Below are 17,909 nucleotides of genomic sequence, written 5' to 3' on the forward strand. Positions count from 1 at the left end.
ATACAACAGACCTACCTGCTTGGTGTAATTAGTGATGCAAACCGGATGGGTCTTCCAGAGCTTTTTGGTAGAAAAGCGGGGTATTAGCGGTCCAACAGGCGTGGCCGGGGTTGGCTGTCGTCCTGGTGCGCCAGCTGAGCCACACTAAAAGCGCAGCGGCTGCCGGAGTATCCAGCTTCCACTGCCCCCCGAGCCCTGATCCGCCGCCAGCTCCGGCCGTTATTGTAAACGCTGCTGACAGCTTTAATCGACTTCAGCTGTCGGTGAAGTAAAGACATGTGAGAACACAGCTTTTACTGCAGTATGCAGCATCTCCCGCCCCTCGACCGAAAACAAAAACACTAGAGTCACTTTTTAAAAACGATTAAGTTAAATGGGAGCGAGTCACCTAGTCCATTCCGGTCAATTCACTGTTAGCACACAGTAGGTAAGGAGAGCTGATTGGACTGTAATTAAAGTCATATCCATAGGTCCTGTTTGGAAACACATTTGATAGGAAGTTGTTCCTGGGTTCCATGGTATTAGCTATGATGCGAGCCTCAGTGTCAGCAAGTGCGTTTACTTTGCACTTGTTTGCCCTATGAATCCCGTCCCCTGTGACTAAAACTATGCAAGTATCATATTGTTTAATACTATAGCATTTATTACTACAGCCTTATCACAAAACTTAAAATCATGCCCAGTGATATTAACTACTGTTTATTTAAATTAACAAAAGACATATGACTGAAAACAAATTTAATCTGCAATTAATTTAGCTGACCATTCCCACAATGCCGTGGTGCATCTGCCCAATTGGTTCCCTGCTTTGCCTATACCTTCTCCTTTCAGGCTGACACTGTCCAGTTGAGAAGAAGAATGAGACGGCTCTTCAGACCAGTGTGACTCAGACGTAATAGTGCAGAACAAGCTTGGACTGCAGCCCTGCAGACTGGATCACCTCACTGGGCGTGTGTCACACCCAGCTGAGTCAGCCGGGCAGTGAAGGGGTGGAGATGAAACTGCCTTCACCACTGCACATACTGGTGCATGAGTCCAATTGGGCCGAAATATAGCAACATAATTGTATTCTGGTGCAAGGGGGCTGCAAGCAAAGATGCTCAGTAAACAAACACTATGGGTGTTTATCGATACCAAGAACGCAAAGAACATACTTGCATTCTAGGCGAGAGCGTACTTGCTAACTTGCCTCCCATGACCACACTTGGGATGGAGTGAATCATGGGATTGTTCTCATTGGTGAGGATGTGACCGATGCATCCTTGATATTTGGCACTGGCGTCATTCTCCATACTTCTGTTCTTAAATATTGCAACTGTACTTCGGCAATGGAAGATGACGTCAAATGGGTACGCGAGAACAATAAGTGTCAAATATACATATTGATGTACACCCTGTGTGTCTTGATGCTACTGGGCAACGCTCTATGATATTCAATAGAGCTACATAACTTGTAAGAGGGTAATGATGAAGGTTAGCAAAAAAAGCAACTTGGACACAGACATGTGTGTCCATGTGTACATGGACAAGCACAACAATTAATGTTCTACGGCTGGAACTCCACAGCTGTACCAGCCATCATCGAGCGCAACCTACTAGTACAGGAAGACACTAAAGAAAGGGGAAATAAAACATGGTAAATCACCCGGAAATTCAGCACATCCTTTTATTGTCATTTTATTTACATGTAAAGAAAAGACATTATGAAGGTTGATGTCTAAAGAAAATACTGTCTCAGAATCACTGGCTGTTGTCATGGCTTTTAACCTCCCTGTCAAAGTGAACATTATCACATGACCTCCCATCTGTAAAGAAACCCAGTAAGAACCAATGGAAATGGATAAGAGAGCCCCGTCCCAAAAGATTACAATGTCACCATGAACGCATACCAACTGCCCATTTTCAGTACCACAGACATACCTAGTTATTACCATGGACTGAGGTGCACCAGACAGTACGTACCATGGGAAAAAATGCCTTACAAGAGTCAAGTTTGGGTCCTTGTTGACAGATGATTCTGTGAAAAGGAAACATCTGACTGAATGGAAATAAAAAAAAAAATAAAAAAAAAATAATAAAATCGGAGCTGATAATGAGGAATCAAATAAAAAATGACAAGAAAAATGCAGGTTCTTACGGTCGACTTGACAGATGATGACACAACACACAACAGCTTCACTTCTGCCCTGGGGGAGAGAAAGGTGGGGCAGACCAGTATTCACAGCAGCAAACCCAGCAAATAGATTCTCTCATCATACTCACGTACCTGGGTCTACCCCACCTCTCCTTAAAGAATTATATTATTAATAACTATAATAATAATCACAACGTCAATCCAGTCTGGTGACCCAGTGGAAAGTGCACCCTGCATTGCAGAACGCCAGCTGTGGGGGCTTCCGTTAAAGTAAACCCTTACAGGAGTGACCAGGAGAAACGGCTTCCTCTCCAGGTGGAACCAGATAGATAGAACCTCTAAGCCACCACACCCTAGAACCTGACATGCCAACTATTCTCTTCACTTTCATTTCATCTTTTCAGAAAGAAAAAAAAGGGCACAGGTGATCCCCCAGTAATTTAGGGGCATTATTTTAGACAGGTTATATTGTGTATGCGTATATAATATTTATCTATATAAAAATGAATTGTCAATGCATGTATTATATACCAATATGTATGTACCATTTAGAGGAATTAAAGAATTCTGACAATAGAAATAAACACTAAGAACAGTGTTCTCCACAGTAGAAAAAAATAAGACCATTCATATAAATGTACCTTGGTAACAGCAATCAAATATAAAACTTGTACCGCTCAGTCAGAAATACTCATGTAACAGCAGATGAAGGGACACCTCTGTGTGGTCAAACAAATTTGGACATGAAGAACATACTTCACCCATTACTAGTGTCACATACCGTAAAACCACTGAGAAACGTGTTTTTTTTTTTTTTTTTTTTGGCACAACCATCTTCAGAAGGACTGTTTGACCTACAACTCAGACAAGACTGGTTATGGGCAGGGATATGGGTTTGTGTTTCCTGCCATTATCTTATACACACATTCATGTTATGCAGCTGTTCAGATTCAAAAATACATTTGCCAACAAAAAAAAAGGATCTGCCTAAACTGTACATTGAACGAAATAACATCTGACTCATTACTGACTGTTGTGTGAGGTTCTTTTCAGTGACACTCTACATCAACTTGAAAAACAGAAAAACATTGAAATACTTGCGTAATAAAAACTGCCCAGGTATACAATACAACCAAAATAAAAAAAAAAAAACTTAACATGATTTCCTGACATACCTTGGAACTGAGAAACACTATCAACTTTGGCAGAACCTGTATGGGGTTTTCAATTTGTAAACATTGAAATTTAAGTGGAATTAAAGAATCTGTTAAAGGCAGCTTAAAAATGAATCAATTTCAAATCTAAAAATAAAAACATGCTCAGTATCACTAATCTTTTTTTAATGCCAATTTTGCTAATTTGGGATAATTTTAATACTGATACCCCTCATGTGATTGGCTGCATGGATGTGCAACAGGGCCTATGGTACTGGCCAATAGTAGTAAAGTAGGAATGTACAGCCAGGCCCAATCGGATCTGGTGTTGGGTCACTCCTCCTGTCACTCAAGGCCTTCCCCGAGACCCGCAGCACTGGAACCAGCCCAAGAAACCATCCATACCGAAGCGAATGCCTTCGTACCTCTGAGCAATAAAAAGACTAAATTAGAAGAACGTACCTGAAACCCAAGTGGCAATAAATATGAAAATGAAAATGTCACTTGTGCAAGCAGTGCTTGTGCATGTGTCCCAATCAGGCTTGTATTCTTACGCTAGCCCCACTTTTCACAGAGTCAGAGAAGGAAATTAAATCAATACAATAACAATAATAATAATAAAACAAACTGAGCCGTTTTTTAAGACGGGCTCCCGTTCAGCCTCACTTTTATAAAAAGAAGAAATAAAAACATTCACAGAAGACAGGCAGCTGCGGCATGCTGCTCCGTGAAGAGGTCTGAACCGACCCGGCCCACATGTCCCATCCCGAGGGCGTATCCTTGAGGCTTGTCGAACTGAAGGACCTCCACCGACCGTCCCTCTTCACAGGTGACATGTACATCCGGAGACGATGACCCAAGCATCTTCAGTCTAGGGGTGACAACAGGGGAAGGAGAAGGAACTTACTTACAGTTTAATCTAATTTTAACTTAAAATATCCATTTACAATGCATACAACAAAGTCAGGTGACACATCGAAATGAATTCAGACTTCAAAAGTCACGAGCCATACCGCCTGCAGGTCAGACTAGGTGATCTATCTGAAGCTAAGCAGGTTTGGACCTGGCCAGTACTTGGATGGGAGACCAACTAGGAAAGCTGGGCTGCTGTTGAAATAGCTGTTGGTGTGGCCAACAGGTTAGCCCACCCTGTGGTCAGTGTGGATCCCAATGCCCCAGTGCAGTGACAGGGACGCCGTGCCGTAAAAATGGTGCCGCCCTTCAGATGAGACCTAAAGCTGAGGTCCTGACTCTCTGAAGTCATAAAAGATCCCTAGATCTTCTGAAAGAGTAGGGGTGGTACCCCGATGCCTTGGCTTAATCTGTGCCCCTTGTGTCCTAATCATCCCCTGTATGCAATTAGTAAATTCTTTCCTGTCCCTTTACCAACTTAACTACTGTGTGGTGAGTGTACCGCAGCAAAATGGCTACTGTTGCATCATCCAGGTGGGGAGCTACACAGTGGTGGTGGTTGAAGCACAAGAATATGGCAGACCCCACACTGGATGCCAGTCCATCTCAGGGCACATAGGGAGTTTCTCCACTGGCATACAGGAACCAAGCCATACCCGAGCCGCACTGCAAAGAGACTAGTTATAGCATGGATCTAGCTCACTTTGCTTTTCCACTGCAGAAGGGTCAGTTCGGTTAAGGCGGTACCGAGTTTCGAGAGCGACAGTTACGTAAAACTGAAGAAACACTTATTTACTGTTCACATGGTGTAGAGGTCAACAGATATGGGTTTTTCAATAGCTGATGCCGATATTTAGCAGTCAGGGTCAGCTGATGGCCGATATATGCTCCGACACAAGACACAGTTCCCAGCAGCGTAATTCACGTTCTCTTTCAAAAGCGCTCTCGTTCTCTTTTTAAGCAACATTTCATAGCAAGCCAGTTAAATACATAGATCTTTGCAAGATCAGAAATTAAGCCTTACTGTTTTCTCCCAGGACTCTTCCAAAACTTCTGGCCGGGGTCCTGTACAAGGCAGCATGTGTCATGTGTTCCACAGCAACAATAACACTGGGCTGCCCGCAGACATGCCTGTCTGTAAATCGGCGTACTACACTCGGATAATGGCCGATGCCAATACATTAAAAAATGCCGAAATATCGGTCCGATAAATAAATATTTTCATAATTTGTAACTGATTTATTCTTTGAAACTTTAATATTAATTTATGCAATCGCAATGCCTTGATTTTAGTAAGGTTAGTACACAGTCATAGCCATAAATGCAATGGTACTAATTATTGGCATAATTTCTTTCGGTGTTTCGGTTTTCGGCCTTCGTTTCCTCTTTTTTGGTTTTCGGTTTCGGCCAAGAATTTTCATTTCGGTGCATCCCTAGCCGATATTTCGGTCGAGCTCTAACAGTAATCTACTATGTCCACTAGCAAGTCTGTCAGAATCGCCATGTTATGCAAGTATCAAACGCTAGCGGAAGCAGCATCTGTTCAGTTGTTTTAATAGTACTTTTTAAAAATAGGTTAGACATTTTCAATGCATCAATACATCATGATACTACTAATAATGAATATATATGGAACATACGCTTTTACCTTCAAATAATCCATACTCAGAACACCGGTATCTCCATGCATTTCGACCAATCAAATGGTGGTGATGCAACCAGCTCGGTGTGGTCACGTTCTCAGCTCTGTTAGTAAGCAGGGCCATGTCAGCATGGTTATGGCTAGGGTACAGCTTGGATATTTTGCAATAGTGAACCGCCAGTACACGGTACTGCACAAGTAAGGTCCGGTTCCAATTAACCTAATTTTACATCTTTGGAGGAAGGAACTTGAAGAGTACATGAGGAGAACAATCAATCAGAGCCAAGGTGGGTTTTGAACACCCTATACTGGAGGTGTGAGACAACAGAACCACCCACTGAGGCATCGTGCCACTGGGCTAATTCTATAAATAATTAGAGAGAGAAACAATCTCACCAATCAAGTCTCACTATATATCATTAGCTTCCATTTTAATCTCAGCTGTATCACTCCCCATAAATTACACCCAAAACAGCAAATCCAACCCAGCCAGCTCTGGAGTTGGGCTGACCAAAAGCCCATCCTGAACCTGAGCATCATGTTCCAGAAGTGGGTTTGCCCCAGTACCCTTAACACACAGACACTGACTTTTACACAGCTTTGTCTTACTACAGTATGCCTTTTGCCTCAACAGCAACCAATGAGGGCAACAGCCAGACCTGGTTCCAAGTGGCAGAAGTCTGGAGGAGGAGGAAATGGGATGCATTTTTAAGCAGGTTCTAACCTTCGATGAGCTTGCTGTTGCTTTTCATCTTTGAAGGACTGACTAGAACTCGCGATTCTCCACTCTATATGCCCAGGTGGAGGTGGGCAGCCAGCTGGACCAGCAGAGATCTTTTTGTCTCTCCTGTATCTGTACCTTAAAAGGTCCTGGCTCCTGATCAATGATACCATGGGAAACAGAATAAAGGTTTGCGATTTTATGGGGGGGGAGGGGAGGGGTAAAAGCAGGGTGCCTCCTGGGCCCAGTCTGATTGATGGATCCCCACCTGCTGCCCTGCTAATAGAATTACCCCTTCTTACTATCTTAGGGCTCAATCACATCTAGTAGCCAGTGGGTAGAGGCCCGCATGGGGGTGGGGGAAGTAACAGTTGTAGGAGGACTGGGCCGACTCCAGAAACTCACTTTGGTGAACAAGTCCACTGGCACTGGAGCCCTGTGCTGACCCTGAGAGATAGCTTCCCACACTGCCAACCACTTTATAACAGACAGGAGGACCACTTACAATCCATTCACAGGTCAGCCTGATGACAACATACCAATTTTTGTACATTACTGAAACTGGGATATCCTAAGGTCTTTCAAAACACAAACCTGATGCAAAAAGAAACACTTGGATCATGATTTAAGTGCAACAATAAGGACAGACCCCTGAAGACGATCACTTGCCTAAATTTTTTTACACATTATAGGAACATTAGCTTAGAGTAATTTTAGCCAAAGAATGAGGAGCTTGAAGCTTCAGGGTTTGTCTGGCTGGTATGCCAGAGAGGTGTGACTCCTGCCCCAGGAGATTCCATGGAGTTCGCCCCAAAGGGATTGTATAAACAATCTTTGGAGCTGCGGTTCCACTGCAGCTAGAACTCAAGCCAGACCCTTAAATTACACTTGTGAGGCATAACATGGTCCTTGTTTCACTACATATAGCCAGTAATGTAATTTTACAATGTCACAGTCTTGAGTTCTAACTCAAGTGGTCACACAATCCTTGTACAACCTAATGCTCAACCACTTAAAGAACATCAGTACTGTAAAAAAAAAAACAAAACATATTTGTGTCCCTGTGCAGCCACAATGAGCCAAGAATGGTAACTGCAACACTATCAAACTTGTATAGACCACATTAAATAAAACACATACACATCACCACAGTTTAAAGTGAGGGTAGTCACATGTTTTCTTGCCTGAATATATGTACATGTGAGCACATATGCGTTAGGGTCTGAGGCCAAGTATGTGCGCAGGCCGGAAAGGTCCTCTAACGCAAGGTAGAGATCCTGTTACCTCCTATGTGTAATACTTGCTGCAAAAGCATTTCTGCAACCTGGATTCCGGAGTTGTAAATAAGAGGCAGCCCGAAAATAAATCGGTAAATATAGGTGGATGTGATCTCGTTGCTGTGTGCTGCCCCACAGTGTGACTGAGCCGGAACCAGAGCTTACACTGGCCTAGCACTGCCCAGGCCTGGCTCTGAGCCTGCAGCATAAGCCAGGTCCAGAGAGCCCCGGTGTCCTTAGCTGAACGCTGGCTCGAGTTGCCTTGCCTTAACATCCATCTGCTACAGATCCATCAGGAAAGAGAGGAGCTGAAAGATAAGGGGCATTTGCCCGAGGCACACCAGACAACACAATTCTGACAGTAACGACTCCTGGATCCCATCAGAAGTTGATGTGCAGAGCAATACGTGATTAAAAACAATGAAAGGGCTGAGAAACCCAGCCAGTCCAAATACAGCATTCCCACAACTCAGAAATGCTGTCCTACCAGCACAAACTGAAGGCTCTTATGGACCAGCAAATGACATAGATGCCATCTAATGTTCCTGAGCCAGGCCCCCTATGCCAGGCAGATGCAACCAGGATAGTCCTTGGCACATTCCCCAGGTGAGTGCCACATTGCGCTCGTTGAGGCTGCTCCCTTCCCACAGCGGGCCATCACGACCCCAGACAGGCCTCCAGCTAAAGCCGGCGTCAAGGAACCAGGTCCGGAAGCTTGGTTAGCAGATCACAGCCTGCTGGTTGCTTGCAAGATAGACAATGCAGGTCGTCAAGCCCATACAGGTCCCAGCAGCTATCACAGAAAAGATGCTATTCTTCTGTTCTCAGGCCAAACACACTCCCCCCTCCCACCCCACCCTTGCCCCAAGCCTCTACACTTCGCCCCATCCCAGCTGAACGTCGTGTTCCAATATGTTGAGGTGCCGGTCATCTCACCAGCACTGCTTCCTGCCCTGTCACAGGGACCACCTTTGGTGTGTGTCTGGTGTGTTGGGGGGGCGTGTTTGCGGCTCAGTGGGTTAGGCCTCTGTGCTTGTGATCAGAAGGTCGCCAGTTCAAACGCTGCCCTCAGCAGAACAGTCACATCTCCGATGAGATCTTGAACACCCTCCCCCCCCAAATACTACTGCAGGGTCGCCTGGATTAACAGCTGACCTCGCACTCTTGCCCCAAGCTCCTCTCTTACCAGTCTTGCCATTACATACATGTATGACTTGCGTGAAAATAAAAGCATTCCAATGTACTTGTACTTGAGCAAATGGCAAAACAAAGTATCATCATGCCTGCTGTGTAGATGTTTGCCTTTGGATTGTGGGTAGAAAAAAAGCAAACAAAGTAGCGTTGTGATTTGAACCCCCAAACGCTGCAGTTGCAAAATAACTGCTACCCACGGATGGATCATGACATCCCTTTAACATTATTATTTTTCCATCCATTCATTTTCAATAACCATTTATCCAGTACAAGAAGGAATTCCAAACAAGGACAGGGTCAACCTGAATGCGATGCCAGTCCACTGATAGACCTAAATTTTCATAATCACTTACTATGGGCAATTTAGAGACACTTATTCATATATCTACGCAATCTGCAAATAAGTGACCACAAATAAACAGATTTCAGTAAAGCATTACCAGTAAACTTTGACCTGCTATTTGTTTTCCTTCTTCCACCTGCTACCATTCCCAAATCTGATGCAGGCACCAGGATGCTGGATTGGACCAGACTAAACCAGTGAATATCTTAGCTGGGCCCCAGCCTACAGGAGTCCATCAGGTCTTTCTCAGGTATGTCATGTTGAGACCACCCTACACTCCTCCAAGTCTTGTAGGTACAAACAGTTAATGGTACAGAGGCTTTTGGATGCCTGATGACCTGAGGGGACTCTTCCATTGAACCCTTGAGGAAAGTACTTGACCCAAAATTCCTCCAGTAAATTATACAGCACTGCAGAAAGTAGCAAGGCCTGCTCAAGCCATCACCGGGAAACATCTACCTCCACTTTAAAACATCTTCACCACACCCTGCCTGGGAATGTCAGACAACACCAAGGACATCAGGACTCAGAACAGAAGGATGAGAAATAGCTTCTACCTGCCAGCCATAAGGCTACTACAACAGCCAGTAAATACAATGTTTAAGGCCTCTAGGAAATGTTCGCTCTAACTAAGTAACACTGAACTCATCTAATTGTTTTTTAGCATTTGGTTATTGTCTAATGCTAGTAGTCATAGTTATTATTTTTAAACTATTTTCTTTCTACGTCTTATGCCCAGGTTTCAATGTGTCATATTAAATGTCTTAAATATTTATACTCCATTTGTTTCTTGCACTAAGACCAACAAGACGGAAATGTCAGTGAACGACCCATGTATCGATAGCTTAAGATGACAATAGAGATACCTGTGGCCTGTACTACGAAGCGGGGTTACTGGCTTATCGGGGTAACTTGTCAGATTTAAGGTACCACAGTTTAAATGGACTTCATATTCGCTCACTTACATTTTGCCCAGACTACCTTAAATCCAACAAGTTACCCCGATAAGCCAGTAACCCCGCTTCGTAGTACAGGCCACTGGACTTTTTACTTTACTTTGTTAAATGACTGTCTGCAGGAGGCATGCGAGAAACTTCATTGCACGAATATGATGACAAACACGACTATCCGGGTTAAAAGGCGACTAGGGCTCGGTGTGGGCGCCATCATCTCTCGCCAGCTGCTCTCCCGGGGCCGGCGGCGAGGCGGCGGCGAGCGGCCGTCACGCTGGGGCACTGGGCAGGGTGGAGCGAGCGCTGTAGGACTGGGATGCCTCTGCACTGACACCATCTTTCCGTCATGGCACACGTGTCCCAGCAGGCGTTGCCAGGCAGGCGCCAAAACGGCGCAGAAACGGGGCAACGGCGTGGCGACACACGCCCAGGTTTGTCCACAAGCCCAGAGAACAAACCCGGCCCTATCTACACAAACAATACCCAGAAATGGGTCATATGTCAAAACTACAGAAACAAACAAGTAACACTAACCAGCTTTCTTCTACCTGACACATGTAATCCATCTTTTTAGTCAAAAACATTCATATTAACCAGCATGTTCAAATGATATAATTTTTTGAATGGATAAGGGCAGGCACAAAAAAGACAGATATGACTCATTCAATTCTACAATAATAAGACTCTGATGCAGGATCCCCATTATATATGTTTGCAATCTTTATGATTTAACAAAAAGCAACAGAAAGCAAAATCCACACTCCCCCAATGATGTAACACACATACACGAAGGACTAACACCCCCCTCCCCCTTTTCTGTCTGTGGTTAATAAGGTCTGATGGAGGATAGCTGAGCACAGCCATGTACCAACAGTGGCAGTGGTGTGAGAAACACACACAGCTGCATGTGAGGACTTCACTCTGACTTCCATTTTAACACAGTCCATAAGCCCAAACACCTGAATTCAAAAACACATTGGGCAAAGTTCTAAGCAGGATGACTGGGGGGGGGGGAATCTGTGTTTTTTCACTTTAGATAAGAGTTTAGATAGAGTTTTGTGACAGCAAAACAGCATCAGGAAGAGCTGAAAATCCACACACACGCGCGCACACACACACACACACACAGACACACACATACAATCTTTGCTTGAGCACTGTGATAAACAAATGAGTCAGACGGAGCTTGCCGTGAACACTGACTCACTTTCACCTCATCCCTGGTCGGCCGCGTGCAATCCTGCAAAGGGAGCAGGGATCCAGACAGGCAGAGGCAGACAAGGGGCGGTGGAGGGGCAATGTAGTCTTCGGAGGGGGGGGGGGGGCTTTTGAGGGGCAAAGGAGTACCAAAATGGGACAGGTGCGGGGGTTTCATATAAGGAGGGGGAACAGACTGGAGGAGAAACACACATCTGCAAGAGGCAGCATACAGACAGGGTACACGCCCATAAGCTGCCCCCCCACACATACACAAGTTAATTTAGGCCATAAAGGGGTTTTTCAAGGGCACATTACGACATTCCTAAGAGGCAGCAATAAGGAGCTTATGAAACACAGTCTAACTTTACAGCCTGAGTGGCAGTGCTTGCCAGCCAAGTCATACATTGTACACCCAGAGCCAGCCATTCAGTGGGTATTGGTACTTTGAACCTGGTCATACAACAGCAGGTATCAGTGCCCATTGCTCATGCCAGATGTCTAAAGTTTCGTGGTACGGAACAGTCACACAGCCATGGTTCCGGAGGGGGTAACCGTGCTGGGAGCACAGTCATTCGGCAGGTATTTGATAATCAAAAAGGTTTAATAGCTCTCTGGTTTTAACTGACCCTGGACTAGACTATTTTCTGTGAATCAGCAATTTGTGGAAAATTAAAGTTCAGCACAGCATCAGGTACATGGAATGAGGAGGCTAGGAAGCCTGGATCACCCAGTACCGCAAACTCTGAATCAAACCGACCCACACATTCCGTGACAGCATAGTGGAACAGCAAAAACCATAACTGAAAGAGATCATATAGAATCCTATTAAAAACACTATGAGCTGTTGTCAAGAAGCTAATATGACTCAGGTGTTCCCTGAAAAGGAGCTCCTAGTTTCAGCTGCCTTCATTTAAATCTGGTGGACACTTGTCCATCCCTGGGTCACAAGAGCGAGGAGCTCTTAGTTCCAAGTTGCCACCCTCCTGCTGGAGCACCTGGCACTGAGCAACCGTTTGTGTTCTCAGTGCCACAACTGAGTGCAAAAGAGGGCTGGGGCAAGCAGATGGAGGTAGAAAAGCTTTACCCAGCTGATGATGGCAAAGTGACCAGGCTGATTTAAACACAGACAGCAGGCAACATCTGGACTGAATGAAGCATGTCTGCACCCCAACCATTTAAAGTAAACAATGAAAGTTTAAAAAACGGGCACTAGCGGCCTGGTTTATACCAGATTACTAAACGCACATGGACTAGAAAAATAAGGACACTAGAATCAGAAGGCTGTTAAAAAGTGAGCACCAACCTTGCGAGGCAGACCTCAGTCTGTCGACCCTGGCAAAGTCCAGGCCGGGGTAGGTGCTGTTTTCGGAGAGTGGAAGTGTGGTGGGGGGCGTGGATGGGGCCGGTGAGGAGGCCTCATGACCAGACCAGCGGTCTTGCCTTAAGTCTAGCGCGATGTAGTTGAGATCGTCCCGGGGGTTGGGGCCCTCATGACACGTGGGATGGTTGGGGTTACAGGCTACGTTGGTGGGGACGGGCAGGGTGGCGGCACCAGGGGAAGTCACGCCCTCGACGTGAGGCCAGACGCTGTCGAAAGTGGAGGAGCCCAGCCATTTGGCATCATCCAGCTGGTAAAGGCTGGCAGGTGCCTGGGCAGAGCTGTCGGATGGCAGCAGGGCCTCAGAGCTGCACCGGCATCGGCTCAGGGGCTCTGACTGCTCCGCCACAGACAGCTGACGCAGCATTCCTGATGGGCTCCTTGTTCCAGTGCCGAGGCTGACCTCCACGTAGCCGTCTGCTGGGGCTCCACCGGCCTGGGGTCGGATATAGCTGGGGGGGTTCCATGGTGCTACGAGTGAGGGCCGCGGGGAACGAGCCTTAGGTGGCTGCTCATCTGCTTCCAGGCTCATGTAGTCATCACCTGCACATTCCGGCGAGAAAACTGAGCTCTCAGCCGGGCGGTTCCCAAACTCCACGTTGATGTTCTCCCCTGGACTGGATGGGGGATTCCTGGCCTCCCTCCCCCCGGGGGCACCACAGCGGTCATGCCGGTCCAAAGGGAGACGACTGGGCCGTGGCCCCCATCTGTCCGAACTGGATTGCCCGTTGGAACCGAGGGGGCTGGGGGGTTCATCAGGCGGACTGCTTGGGCCACATTCAGCCGCAGGGTGCTTAGCGGGAGACCTCATGCGAACGTATTCGTCACGCTCATGACTCTCCCTTATGGGGGCCTTGTAGGATCGCGGCAGCGAAGAGTAGGGACTGTAGGGCCTGGGGCTCTTGGGGAGGGTCTGCGTGTGACAGCCTCTGCTCAAGCGATGGCCGGACGCTGGGAGGAAACTGTGGGACATGTCCATGTACTCGCCACTCTGCGGGTGGTCACCGGTCCCAGGGAGCATCATCATATAACCCTGGGTCTCCAGCTGCTGAGGGGGGGTCTGCTCTGTAGCTTGAACCTGGGAAGGAAGGGGGTGACGTGGGCTGGGTTGCATAGGCACATAGTTGTCCTCTTGTGAGGGCACCACACCCGGCATCATGGGCATGTAACCATCATCCCTGGGGGGGATCCTGTGCTGGTCAGGGCAGAGCGAGGACTTGGCCGAGCAGGGCTGCTCGGCATAGCAGCTGAAGCCCGACTTAAGGAAAGCTGAACCGTTGCTCCCCAGAGGGCTGGCTGCCGGCGCCACCGCGGATTCTTCCGGCAAAGAGGTGGTCTGAGTCGTCTTCTGGAACACAGTGACACCAGCTCCTGTTGGCCTGGACGCGTGGCCCTGTTTCCATGATACCTTCTCCTCATCACAGCTCTCATCCCGTGTGGTCTCAGGGCCTCCCCACGTCTCACGGTACCGATACATGGCCATATACTCGCTCAGGCAGCTCTCCTCGCGGATGGGCGGCGTGTTACTAAGGGAATCCGGAGTGCCGCTGCGAACTCTGATGTAACGCAGGTCCCCAGGGCTGGAGCCGTACTCGTCAGAGGAGTTAAAGCCGCCATCGCTGGGGGAGCCGCAGAGGGAGGCGCTGGAGGGCTGTGTGAGTGTGTCGGAGGCCGAACCATGGCCACTACTGCTGGACACGCTGACAGGGCTGGTGGCATATGAGAAATGGGAAACGGGGAGCGAGGCAGAGCGCATGTGATAGGAGGAACCAGAAGGGGCCCGCGAATAGCGGCCAGTGCCATCCTGCCGGCCCAAGCTGCCGCGGCTCATATTCAGGTGGATCAGGCTGCCTGTTGCCGAGCGGAAGGGCCGGCTCATGGTGCCCTCCCCCTCACTGGACGTGCGAAATCGATAGGCGCTGCCACCCTTGCAGCTGGACGGGGTGCCCACCACACTCTCAGTACGAGATCGGCGCTGCAGCCCTGTCTGGCTGGGTGGTAGGTTGCCCAGGTGCCGGCGGGTGGTGATGAAAGCTACAGGATTCGAGCCCGATGACTGACTCTTGCTCCGGGGCCTGAAATCCACAAAGGCCTTCAGTGCCTTCATCGTTTCGAGGATGGTCTCATGCATGCTCTGAGCGACCACAGAGTCCTCCACCTGCATCCATATCTCCCCAGGCCCTGTGGAGGATGAACGACCCACCTCGATGAAGAAGAAGCTCTCAGAATGACCACAGCGGCGGATGTTCATCAGCTGCAGGCTCACAGAGGGCGTCTCGGAATTCAGCTTCACCAGATGGAGGGTCTTAGAGGACAGGCACAGCCGGTACACACCGGTCAGATTCTTGGTCTGCCCCAGTCCTTTGGGCTTCACGTTCACCTGCCACACCTCCTTGAAGACGGTGACCGGGGAGACCGCGCCATACATGTCCTCCAGATCGTCTGCATCCAGGTGACCCCTCTTGCTCTCGTTCATCAGGTCACTCAGGGCCTGGTACCATTCCTCCTGCTCACGCTCATTCTCTGCCACTATGGCAAAATAATCATCCTTAGTGTACAGGGCAATGAGGTATTTGTGCTTGGAGTCCGCCCTTTTGTTTACAGTAAAGCACTGGTAAAGACAGATGATCCGCTTGGGTGGAGACGCCGCAGCAGCGGCACCACCAGCAGCAGCAAAGCGAAGGCTGTTTCGAAATTTCTTCTCGCTGTCATAGTATTCCAGTCGGCTGTGGCCCAAATGACTTGCCCCTCGTAAAACAAAAAAACGCTTGTGGCCATGCTTCTGCTTCCTCATATAGCCGCATTTCCGAATGTCATCCGCCCCGTCCGAACCGGCGGCGGGGAGCGCAGGAGCGGCTGAAGCCGCGAGCGCGGCGGCATCTTCATGCGCCAGGTTCAGGCTGGAGGAAGACGGCTTTCTCACCGGAGCCCCCGCCGCTGCCGCCGCCTCCCCCGGACACTGTTGCTGCGACTGGAAGTGATTTGCCTGCTGATGCCGTTCCCTGGACTGGATAGTCTGTTCATACGAGGGCGGCAAATGTTGGTGAAAGCGAGCGCCGCCGAGATTGATTAGGGACGAGGGGGGCTCGCCGCTAGAGGTGTCGCCGTTAGCCGCCGCCGTTTTTGTCCCGATTGCGCGCTGCTGTGTCTCCAGCATCAACATAGCGGCGTTGCCGTCCTGGTAATTCATCAAACTGGCCATGAGCGAACGCTAATAAAGGTCACTTTACCTCAGTTTTATTGATGCAGACCCCATGCTTCCAAATAAAACAGAGATCCCTGGGTGTTCTTTGCCCCTTCCGGTGGTTCTCCCTAGTCTCCCCCTGGAATACAGACACGCGAGCGCCACAAAAACAATTCGGCGGTCGCTACATAGCCGCACTGGCCCGTCTCTGCGAACAGCCTAACCCGCTAGCCAGCTAATGCTGCGCCGCTCTCCCCCTTTCGGGACACATCTCTATAGACCACAGCAAAAACAACACGTGACCTATACATCGCCGGACGTTTGCGCATTTCTATTGGCTATTACTGATGACTGACAGTCGCACAATCCAATCCACCAGGGTTATTACCTTTCCCGTTAGTTCGGTCGAGCGATGCTATTACTCGGGGTTTCGTGCAGGTAGGGATGGAGAGAAAAGAGGTTTGTTCCTTTATGTTAGTGGTAAATTAAGCGTCCTTTACTGAGTAGTATGAGGTAGTTTGCGAGTTGTATAAGTTTGTTGATGGTTCAGTACTCGACAGCTCGAGACCATTGCATGCTGCACCGGTATGTTCGTTATATACAGTCCGTCAGCTGTATACTTTAATGTATGTTACAACTAGCCAACCTGTTGCAGAACTAGCAGAATTTTCTTCGAACTGCTAATCATTAATAATGGTATGATGAATATGATGAATACTTAACTGAGTAACTGACACCTCACAATTCCACTGGTTTGCGGGCGTAATGCCATTATTTTTGTGCCATGAAATACACTGTATTTGGCAGTAAACAAGAAATCTAACTAGTTAATAAAACTGATAAAGGCACTACGTTTAGTTCTGTTTCTTGTCTAAATTGTGCAGTATGGGGAATTAAAGTTAAGCAAAGTATCCCATGTCAGCTATACAGTGACAGTTTTTGTATATATGTTCCCCCTATAAGTGATTGATACACGAGAAACCGGTTGGTAAGGCAGCATCAGACGGGAATCAAACCTGGCGGTTTGAAAGAAGTATAGGTAGCGTGAGGGTTGGTCAGCTGTAGGTCTGGATGTCAGTTATTGACACGGCATGAACAAACCTGGAAAATGTCTCAAGAAATGTACATTTATCCATTGATTTTCCGCCGCATTCCTTTAACATTTCCTCTCTGAGACTCCCTTCCTCTTATATTAATACTCTTGTGGCATAATTTTCTATGAGGTAACAAATGCAGACACCGAAACAAAGTTATCTTGTAGAAAATGGATTTTAAAGTTCCCTCAACAAGGACACGCCATACCTCGGCATATCCATTTGTGCATTAAAGTGCATTACAGAGGCGTCACCCTTTGTTTCGCCTAATTCCAGTTGGGTGATATGATCTTGGAAGTGGTTAAAAGAGATCTCACTTTAATCCAAACAACACAATTAGTATCATCTATAGAATGGAATGTCACAAAAAATGCTCATCTTGGTCTGATTACATATATAACTTAATTGAGTAAGAATAATTCGATTTTTTACAGATTTGTAAGTATTCGACTTGATATGAAGAACTTTTTATTTGGAATTTGGTTTAGACAAGTAAACTCAGTAAGGTTTTTATATTAAACTGATGCTTGTGAGTGTTGTGGGTTCAGCGCTCTTCCCTGCTGTGTCATGTATGTGAGATCGCTTCCCAGTGTGCTGGTTCCCTCCTGGAGTCCAAAAACATAACAAAGGATTTGGTACCTAAATTGCCCATAGATTGTGACTATGTGTTGGTGTGCCATGCACTGGACTGGTGCCTCATCCAAGGTTGCCCCCGCATTGTGC

General features: G+C 47.5%; 1 protein-coding gene across 1 annotated transcript; it reads right to left on the minus strand.

Annotated features, from left to right (window-relative positions):
- Window positions 1-1,652: 1,652 nt before the first annotated feature.
- On the minus strand, window positions 1,653-16,371 carry irs4b (insulin receptor substrate 4b). The gene is made up of 2 exons (XM_023816382.2): window positions 12,834-16,371; window positions 1,653-4,159 (listed from the first exon to the last, which is right to left on the minus strand). The coding sequence occupies exons 1-2, from the start codon at window positions 16,108-16,110 to the stop codon at window positions 4,155-4,157; spliced, it is 3,282 nt and encodes a 1,093-aa protein (XP_023672150.2). The 5' UTR covers window positions 16,111-16,371; the 3' UTR covers window positions 1,653-4,154.
- Window positions 16,372-17,909: the final 1,538 nt, after the last annotated feature.

The sequence above is a fragment of the Paramormyrops kingsleyae genome, chromosome 10 (assembly GCF_048594095.1).
Source record: "Paramormyrops kingsleyae isolate MSU_618 chromosome 10, PKINGS_0.4, whole genome shotgun sequence".
Classification (NCBI taxonomy): Eukaryota; Metazoa; Chordata; class Actinopteri; order Osteoglossiformes; family Mormyridae; genus Paramormyrops; species Paramormyrops kingsleyae.